General features: G+C 42.5%; 1 protein-coding gene across 6 annotated transcripts in view; it reads right to left on the reverse strand.

Annotated features, from left to right (window-relative positions):
• Positions 1-10,555, reverse strand: part of dcaf6 (ddb1 and cul4 associated factor 6) — a 100,427-nt gene extending 89,872 nt beyond the window's left edge. For 3 of the 6 annotated variants that reach the window (XM_078409233.1, XM_078409230.1, XM_078409229.1), the window contains exon 1: positions 10,237-10,555. In XM_078409233.1, the coding sequence (XP_078265359.1) occupies positions 10,237-10,324 (88 nt within the window). In that variant the 5' untranslated portion in view covers positions 10,325-10,555. The remainder of the gene's footprint in view (positions 1-10,236) is intronic. The other 3 variants (XM_078409235.1, XM_078409234.1, XM_078409231.1) reach the window with 1 other exon arrangement.
• Positions 10,556-10,667: the final 112 nt, after the last annotated feature.

The following is a 10,667-nucleotide window of genomic DNA, read 5'->3' on the forward strand; positions in this document are numbered from 1 at the left end:
ATTTTTAAAAGGCATATTTCAAAACCTGCCCATTGTAATTGTAGGGGTTAATGTGCACCAGAGGTTTTGCACTGCATTTCCATCCATAAGAAATAAGGTTGCAATCTCCTGATTGCAATCTCCACAGGTTATACCTGTCAATATCTTGAAACAGAAGATGGACAGCTTACAACCCAGCAGTATGAATGGGCGGCACGGTAGCGCAGCGGTAGAGTTGCTGCTTTACAGCGAATGCAGCGCCGGAGACTCAGGTTCGATCCTGACTACGGGTGCTGCACTGTAAGGAGTTTGTACGTTCTCCCCGTGACCTGCGTGGGTTTTCTCCGAGATCTTCAGTTTCCTCCCACACTCCAAAGACGTGCAGGTATGTAGGTTAATTGGCTGGGTAAATGTAAAAATTGTCCCTAGTGGGTGTAGGATAGTGTTAATGTGCGGGGATCGCTGGGCGGCACGGACTTGGTGGGCCGAAAAGGCCTGTTTCCGGCTGTATATATATGATATGATATATGATATATGTTGATTTCTATTTCAAGTAACTCCTGCATTCCCTCCCCTCTCATCCCCCCCCCCCTTCCCCCACCCTAGTCATCTTACCAGTTCCACTGTTCGCATCCTTGTATCCATCTTATTATCACATCTTCCCCAGTCAAAAATGGGCCATTATGGGCTCCACCCTTCCTGAGGTCATCTGTTGCCATTCCTGATTTGTTCTGACCTTTTCTCGCCTCCATCATATCCCCCTCTCCCCCCACCACATATTTTCAGTCTGAAGAAGAGTTCTGACCAGAAAAATGTCACCTATCCATTTTCTCCAGAGATGCTACCTGATCCACTGAGTTACTCCAACATTTTGGTGTCCATCTTTGGTATAAACCAGCATCTGTAGTTCCTTCCTACACACAATATCTTGAAACATGTCAGCCGAGCTGGTCAGAATCAAATTCAGTCCTCTATCGGAAAAAGCCGGAATGGGGTACTGATTTTGGACCCCATGATCATCTTGAATGGCGGTGTTGGATCGAAGGGCTGAATGGCCTACTCCTGCACCTATTTTCTGTGCTTTTTATCTAAACCATATTATCAGTACAAACACTTGTTATTCACCTGGATAGCTTCTCTTTCATTTGCAACAAATGCAAATATATTGTTTGTAAGTTTCTGCTTTATAATTTTGACATCAATATTCATCATTTGAAATTTGCTTAGAAATAAGAACATCATTGGGCAATTGTGGGCTTGCCAATCATCCCGAAAAGCACACAAATTAAAGATTTGTTTCTCAAGTACAGCATTACTCTGATAGCCCATCACTGCTGTCAAACCAATCACTAACTATACCATTTTCAGCTATATCCGGAAAGCTGATTACAGCCTTATGCAGCTTCCTCTTATTGAGCAAACTTTGCAGGAAACCTGTTGCAATAAAAAGTTGCATATAATCTCAAGGTAGTGTGTGATATTGAAACTAGGAAATAAAATTGCACCCAATAAGGTTCCATGTTACAGAAAGTAGATTTAATGATCAGGTAAAAGTGGAGGCAGGTACAAGGCCAGACACATGGAAAAAACAAAAGAGGTAGACCAGAATTCTGAGTAAATTGTTATAAAGCTAATAACCATGGAGGTTCAAACAGACTTCAGTTTTCATAACACAGATTCATTAAAAATGTTTTAGTTGAGTACAAAAAAATATCTAAAGGAATCCTTATCTGTGTTTAGAGGACTACAATACAAGGAGGGGAGAGGGAGAGGAGAGGGCCAGGTTATAGTATGTTTTAGATCATGCCTGGAATACTACATTTAGACCGTGCACCACCTCAAAGGGAGTGGTGCAGATAATGCACATAGCTTTATTCTGAAATTCGGGAAATTCTACAAATAGGGTTGCATTTCATGAAACCATGAAACGGAGAAGTGAAAGTTTATTTTTAGGTATGATGGGAAATTGATGGGATTATCAGAGAGAGGCTTTTCACCAGTTGATAAATTCAGGACCAGTAGACTTGAGCCTTGAAATTGCTGTACCAATTTTTTTATGATGTTAAGACAGCATTTTGGGTCCCCAAATTTTGTTTGCAGTCCTGTAAAAATTCTGATCTTAAATTATGAGATGCCTAAAAGAGCATTGTCATACTTCTCCATGTAACACTGCACTGTATAGTTTCAGGTGCTGTATTCTATTGATCTTATGACCCAAAATATCACCTATCCATGTTCTGCAGAGATGCGGCTTGACCCACTGAGATACTCCAGCACTTTGTGTCTTCTTTCATTTAAGATTCTGTCTTTTGGGTGCAAGAATTATTGTACAGTCTCACAACTCCAAAGATCCAGGTTTGACCCCATATTTTTAAAGCCGAGATTGACAGATTCTTGATTCGTAAGGGTGTCAGAAGTTATGGGGAGAAGGCAGGAGAATGGGGTTGAGAGGGAAAGATAGATCAGCCATGATTGAATGGCGGCTTAGACTTGATGGGCCAGAATGGCCTAATTCTGCTCCTATAACATGTTTATGAACTTGAATTGAGTGGAGTATGTATATTTGGTGTCAGTTTTCTTGCATATCCCAAAGTTATGCCTGTGGGTCAATTGGTTGTTGTAAACCACCAAGTGGCGTGGGTAGACACAAAAAGCTGGAGTAACTCAGCGGGTCAGGCAGCATCTCTAGAGAGAAGGAATGGGTGATGTTTCGGTTCGAGACCTTTCTTCAGACTGATGTCAGGGGCGGGGGCAGGACAAAGATAGAATGTAGTCGGAGACAGTAAGACAAGTGGGAGAACTGGGAAGGGGAGAGGATGGAGAGAGAAAGCAAGGGCTATCTGAATTTAGAGAAGTCAATGTTCATAACGCTGGGGTGTAAACTACCCACGCGAAATATGAGGTGCTGTTCCTCCAATTTGCGCTGGGCCTCACTCTGTCAATGGAGGAGGCCCAAGACAGAAAAGTCAGATTGGGAATGGGAGGGGGAGTTGTAGTGCTGAGCCATCGAGCAATCAGGTAGGTTAAGACGGACTGAGAGGAGGTGTTCAGCGAAACGATCGCTGAGCCTGTGCTTGGTCTCACCGATGTACAGAAGTTGATACCTGGAACAGCGGATACAGTAGATGAGGTTGGAGGAGGTGCAAGTGAACCTCTGCCACCTGGAAAGACTGTTGGGTCCTTGGATGGAGTTGAGGGGGGAGGTAAAGGGACAGGTGTTGCATCTCCTGCGGTTGCAGGGGAAAGTACCTGGGGAGCGGGTGGTTTGGGTGGGACAGGACAAGTTGACCAGGGAGTTTCGGAGGGAACGGTCTGTGCGGAGATGAAAGAAAGGGGTGGAAATGGGAAGATGTAGCCAGTAGTGGGATCCCGTTGGAGGTGATGAAAATGTTGGAGGATTTTATGCTGTATGCGACGGCTGATGGGGTGGAAGGTGAGGACAAGAGGGTCTCTGTCCTTGTTACGAATGGGTATAATGGAAGAGGGAAGCCCCGTTTGCTAAAGAATGAGGACATCTCTGATACCCTGGTATGGAATACCTCATCCTGGGCGCAGATGCGGAGTAGACGGAGGAATTGGCAGTGGGGGATAGAGTATTTACAGGAAGTAGAGTGGGAAGAAGTGTCAGGATAGCTATGGGAGTCAGTAGGTTTGTAGTAGATGTCGGTCAATAATCGGTTTCCTGTGATGGAGACGGTGAGATCTAGAAACAGTAGGAAGATGGTCCAAGTGAATTTGAGTGGGGATAGAAATTAGCGGTGAATTTGATGAAGTCAGTGAGTTCCGCATGGGTGCAGGAGGTAGCACCAATGCAGTCGTCAATGTAGTGGAGGTAGAGTTCAGGGGTTGGGCCAGTGTATGTCTGGAACAGGGATTGTTCGACGTACCCTACAAAGAGGCAGGCATAGCTGGGGCCCATGTGAGTGCCCATAGCTACGCCTTGGATTTGGAGGAACTGTGAGGAGTCGAAGGAGAAGCTGTTGAGGCTAAAGACCAGCTCTGCTAGGCGGCGGAGAGTATTGGTACCTCCCCCCTTGACTCCATCCAAGGACCCCCCAAAAAAAAAAAATCTTTCCTGCACAAGTGGTGTGGGTAGTAGGCAAAAAAGAAAGGGAATTTGATGACCATGTCAGCGAAAATAAGTTTCAGGGCTACAAAGAGAAAGGGAACGGGAATAGGAATAACAGGAATACGCTGGATTATGCTAACAGGAAACCAGCACAGACCCACTGGGGCCTCCTTCTGTGCCATGATGGCATGGATGCATATGTGCATCAATGCTCAAAGCTGGATTTCCATTTGATCCTAAATATGAAAGGCTAGTGTCTAAACCATGACACCACTAAGTGTTCCAAGTCCCTGAAGGGATGGAACAACCACTTGACAGATTAGTTAAGAATGCTCAACAGTTCTCAGATTTTTGTTCAGTTTGTACCAAACAGAATCAGACAATGAATTTAGAAATGGCAATGTTAAAGTAAGTTGAATAAAATAATGTAGGTGGACAGCTTATTTTAAACAGAGTTTTAATACGTACAAAATGCACATCGGAAGAAAAATGTTTGAGACATGCATTCTAATGCTGTTGAAATGTGTAGAACAAACAGACTCCATCCAATCAAACAATATATTTAATATAGCCATAAAATAATGACACATTGTGGTTGGATAACAAAACATTTAAAGAAGCTGCTTAAAAAGTGAAGTGGAAATGGAAATAAATTTCTGAGCTCAGGACCTGAGCAGCTGAACACAGTTCAAAAGGTGGAGGGATTATCAAAGAAGCTGACAGGGGCCACAATTGACGTAATCTTGGCGGCTGTTGGACTGAAAGCTGTTACAGAGCAAGTGACCAACGGATCCTAGCAGATTCACTCCGTAACATTTGCAACCACTGCAAATTCATGAAGAAAACTTAACACTGAACAATATATCCAAAATATTGTAAATATTTAAAGTTTGGTTTAGAAAGAGGTTAAGCCTGACAATCAATTCTTAGCTACAGAAAGGTATTATTGAATAATAAGAGACATAACGTAAAGGCATTAATGTGAATGGATGGAAGTTTGTAAAATGCATAGACATTTGCTTAATTAAAAGCTCAAAGATGAATTTTAACCAATTAAAAATTACAAACTATGTAGGATTGCAAAAGCAGTTCAACACATACTCCATCTGTTGTTATATATCTTTCAAATCCTCAGAGGTTATCAAACAAGGACCACAAGGCCATGGTAATTCATGCACAACAAAATGGAGATCCTGGTATGTCATGGAGCCCAATCCTTTCTACTGACAACTAGAACCCAAAATAAAAGCGCCGACTTTTGGCTTCAATGCATACTGCATTCCATTCCTTCATTAGGTTCCATTTTAGTTCCTACGAGATACTGGCCTATTTATGGAAAATTATTATTGTAGTTCACATAAACAAATAGCATTAGGAAATCCATGCATCTCTAAATTTAAACAGCTTTTTCAACAATTGAATTCTTGTAATATTATAGGAGGAACTTGGAGTTCAATGTTGTGATGATAAATATGAGGAAAATGGTGTTTGAAATGAAGTACAGTTTACGTGATGACTTAATAGTTGATCCAAATGCCTTTAAAAATAGAGGAAGTAAAGCCCCTGTCCCACTTAGGCGGTTTTTAGGCGACTACAGGCGACTAGGCTGTTGCCACACGGTCGCCGGGGTGTCGCCTGTATGGTTGTAAGTAGTCTCCAAAGAGTCCTAGCGTTTTTCTGGTCGCCGCTGGATTTTGAGATGTTTAAAATTTTTCGCCGACTGTTGGTTTAAAGTCAATGATCGTAGCTTGACATCTCCTGGCGTAGGTGCTGTCGTAGGTTGTCGCCAGGTGAAGTAGGTTGTCGCCGGTGCTGACTTCGGTGAATTCCATTGGCGACTACCTACATCAACCGGCAACAGGTCAAAACCGGAGGCCAAAATGTCTTCAGTTGTCTTCGATTGTCGCCGACAGGGTCGTAGCTTGTCACGGGTAGACGTTGGTTGACTTCAGTTGTCGCCTGCGTGGTCGTAGGTGGATGTCCTAAGTCGCATTGATTGGGTCGCTGTTTGTCGGTAGCTTGCTGTGGACTAGGTGGCAGGTTGTTGTAGCCTGTCGTAGACATTGTCCTGGGGGGGGGGTCCAGTCACCGTTTTTTCGACGACTTGCTACGACTATGACAGTAACCAGCAGTCACCTAAAAAATTGCCTAAGTGGGACAGGCCCTTACAATAATAGCTGTGTAATGAGTGGCTGGCAAAGGTTTCTTTAGAATTATTGGGTAATAAAGTTGAATAACTGAGAGATTAGTAAGCACATGAATGCCTAGATGAGTACAAGGGGATTGTGAAATAATAAAAAAGTGACTTAGGACATCACAAATGGAGTTGGAAAGGAATTAACATTAGGTGAGAGAGCAGAGGGAGTAAGGGTTCAACACTTAGTTAAGTAGTTTGAACTAATTATTCAAAGTCTCCGTGTTATTCAGCATCATCCTATTTATTGCCTTGGTGCTCAGCATCCTAATTTGGCCTGCAAAAACATCTCAATTCTAGTTTTCATCCTCATTAATAAATTTCTCCTGATTATCATCCTGATCCTCAAGCTACTCCTAAAACTTTTGAAATCTATGCGCTCTTCAAGTTTAGATTTGTGGACATTGTGAAATGACATTCTTTCATCCATTAGAAATTCAATCTGGTGCCACCCATTTTACAGGCATTAAAATCCAATTCCACCCAAGAGAGAACGTATCCAAAATCACCCCATATGCCAGATTTAGAACTAGGAACCCTATGCGCTGCTTTTCTTGATGTTTTCACTGTACAGGAAAGGACATAATGTTGATATCCAGAGATTTGAGTAGGCAGCTTCAGGACTCACAGTAGGCTGCTCAAACATCTTCCAATCCCCATAGAGTTTGAGTAAACTCACAGAAGAAACTGTTAAGAGTAAACTAACAGTGGCACAGATGGTAAAACTGCTGCTTCACAGAGATCTGGGTTTGATCCTGACCTTGGGTGCTGACTGTGTGTGAACTTTGCACATTCTCCCTGTGACTGTGTGGGTTTCCTCCAGGTGCTCCGGTTTCCTCCTATGTCCTAAAGATGTGCAGGTCTGTAGGTTAATTGGCCTCTGTAAATCGCTCTACCAGCAGCACCACAGTGCCACCGAGCAACTGGAGCACAAGGGAACAGAGAGTGGCTACCCTACCAATTGTCCCCAATCAACATACACATCCTCAACTCCCAGATACATGGAGGAGGGATGCCTTGTCTGCACCTTATAATGGACTCCTTGACAGAGAGTGCAAAATAAGTGACCATACTACAACCCTTACCCCCAACACAAAACATCGATAATCAGGCAGGGAAAACCCTAACATCACCAAATACATCATACCCTGCACAGCAGGTCCACCAGCACCCATTATAAACACACAATCAAATGTCCTCCTTAATTATTTAATCAAACTTAAAAATGCAGGAAATACTCTGTATGTCAGGCGGCATCTGTGGCGTGAGAAACAGAGTTAACATTTCAGGTCAATGACTCTTCATCAAAATGAGAAAAGTGAACGGGAGAAACTTTCTATCTGCCCTTATTCTGCCAACTCAGTTAAAAAAAATAATCTCTCTTCACAGATGTTAGCTGATCTTCGGTATCTCCAGCATTTTTATCTGTTTGCTATTTCTATATCTCAGTTACCAGCATAGTCTTTTTGTTTCTTGCTCCATCTCACTGCCATCCTTCTATAACTAAATCACTCCAGCAGAGGTATTATGCTATCTCGACAATCTTGGTCTCACCTCTACCACTGATATTTTTTCTCTCTTCCAACCCTCACCTCACTGAAACTTAAAGCAATTCGCTTTATATGCTTCCAATTCTGATGAAAGGTTCTGTTCACAAATGGTACCTGACCTGCTTTTTCTGCTTTTATTTTACTTTTCCAGTATTTCCATTTCATTTGCTTTCAAACACATAATATTTGTTAGAAAATTTGCACTTGCTCACTTAACGAATTCAGACAACAGAAAATACCCTTTCGTGCTAGAATCTCCATTTTACAGGTGTGTAAATCACTGCGAAGTATCTTTTACGGGCATAAAACCTCTTTCTGCTTGATCCATTCTTGGCGATTGACCTGGGGGAGATTAGAGTAGCTACTTGCTGTCAGGCTTTTCGTAAGATAGCTACAGCAGGTCTCCTGGTTTCTCTAATAAATTTGATCTTCCTCCTGGCGTACATGGTACATGGATAGGAAAGGTACATGGATAGGAAAGGTTCAAGCTAGACCCAAAAGCCTTTGCCTGGCAAACCCTCTAGAATTCATTCAATCAGTAAAGAGATTGCCAGATTGCCAGGCACGGGCAAATGGGTCTAGCTTGGATGGCTTATCTTGGTCGGCACGGACAAGTTAAGCTGAAGGGCCTGTTTCTGTGCTGTATGTCTCTATAAAATTATGACAATAACCATCTGAATAATTAAAATTGGCATGAATAAGATTCATAATTAAAGGAATACGAAGATCTTGGCGGGTTATAGGCCTGAAGATGATATGAGAGATGGGGGATGGTAGGCCATGTCACAGCAGAATTTACAAAAGGAGGTAATACATTTTCAGATTGATACAGGGTCAACAGATAAGCAATATTGATCTGCAAGACAAGGTGATTGATGAACTGTGTGTGACATGAATTGGGATACAGATAGTTCTGGATGAGCTCAAGGCAATGAAGGGTGGATGGATGTTCTAGAAAGATTTGCAATTGTCAAGTCTAAACATTGCAAAGACAAGGAGAGTTTCAGCAGTAGGTAAGTGATGGCAGAAGTGGTGTCAAGCAATGAAATGCAGGAGGAAGGTGCCAGGTTTCATCAGACAGCAGGTTTCATCATGTATTCAAAGAATTGTTTTGGTACTTCTAGTTCCAATTCTCTTCTGCTCACAGAATCCATAAATTCCCACGTTATTAAGCTAGTATTGAATCATTTACTTTGGATGAGCCCCACCACAACCACCATATCTTTACCATCATACCCGTTCTTCCCACTGGCCACTATCTTGAGGCAAATAGACTGTTTGGAATCTCTGAAGCTTAATTAACCTCAAGATGAACTTTCATAGCCTTCACCGAATGACCCAATTAGCATTTTTTCCCACTATACTTCTACTGTATTTTAACTTGTTTTCAAATGTTTTCAAATTCTCCCATTTGGTTCAGCAGCTATCAAGTATAACGTACAATCCACATATTGACCCATTATTATATTGTGGACAGTTATGAAATGGGATTTTTGACATAAATAAATACAATGAATGTACATGACATGTAACGTGTTTAAAAGGATGTACTAAACTTTGTAATTTGACCTATTTAGTTGCCTAAATAGCAACAAAAATGTGCAAATAATTTAAAAAAACTCCCTAGTTGCAAGTTGAACTTCATATAACCCACTACAGAGAATATGGGGAAAAAAATCCGTTTCATTTCGTTTAAAAAAACTCAACACAGGATACATAGGTGCGGGGGTTCACAAGAGCTTGGAATGGTCGAAAGGGCAGATCCATAACCTGGTGGTTTGGGGAAAGGGTGCCTCAACCAAATAAAAACCCTTAAATCTAGATTAATGTTTTAAAATATCGTTCTCAATATAAATATCCACGGTTGACCCCCGACTAAAATATTTCCCTCAAAATGTTCTATTTCAGAAACGCAGTCATCCGTCTATTATTACGTCAATGGTTCAGCAACAGTCCAAGGTGGAGAGTGTATTAAACCGAATTATTTTATTTTCTCCAGCTTGTATTGACAATTTGAACAAAATACAAATGGGGAGGAAAGTTGGAAAATATAATTCATGGAACTACCACAGCAAGGTATCGAAGAAAAATAAGTATTTCTCGTCCTAAATGTTTATATCCCGCTACCAATGATTATGTTTGCATCCTTACTTAACCGTCCTATCTTATGCTTTATTTAAATAGAGCAAACTGCAGGGAACGTTTTTTGGGGGGACATAGTCCCGGGATTATCAGTACCCCAAGGGGTTAAAAAAAAGTATATATAAATAAACTTATAGAGAATATTTCCACCTCCAAAAAAATTAGACATAATTAAGGTTGATAAATAAAGGTTGTACGACGCAATTGCTAAGCTCGACCAAGGCAGGGGCTGACTGACGAGAAGAGGGGTGGGGGGGGGAGTTGGAGCTTGGCCACTCACTCGTCTGTCGGCCACTTCTTACCTAAATAGGACAAGCGAATTAGCCGGGGATCCTCCAGCCCCAGCGAGCGCTTCCTCACATCCCACACCAGGTTAGTGGGACGTGACATCCTGCCTCTCCTCTACTCATCAACCGCTCGCAGCGTCCGACATTGTCCGCTCGACAGGCCACCAGCGCACGAGCTCCCAGGGCACAGCAAAACCTGCCGCTACCCAACTGACGGCGAATCTATTTTTTTCACGTTGTTATTTTCATGATAGCGATCGCCGTCATGTCAGCTTCAAGCGAGTGGCTGGCCAGCCGGCCGCCTGTCAGCGGGATAGGCCTGTCAACCTGCAAACATCGCGAGGTCTCCTTCAAACAAGGCGGGATTTGCCGTGCCCTTCACTCTGATTTGGTCGGCACGCGTGATTGACGTGACCCACAGCCAATCGGCGCTGGAGGGGCGGGCG

The sequence above is a fragment of the Rhinoraja longicauda genome, chromosome 12 (assembly GCF_053455715.1).
Source record: "Rhinoraja longicauda isolate Sanriku21f chromosome 12, sRhiLon1.1, whole genome shotgun sequence".
Lineage (NCBI taxonomy): Eukaryota > Metazoa > Chordata > Chondrichthyes > Rajiformes > Arhynchobatidae > Rhinoraja > Rhinoraja longicauda.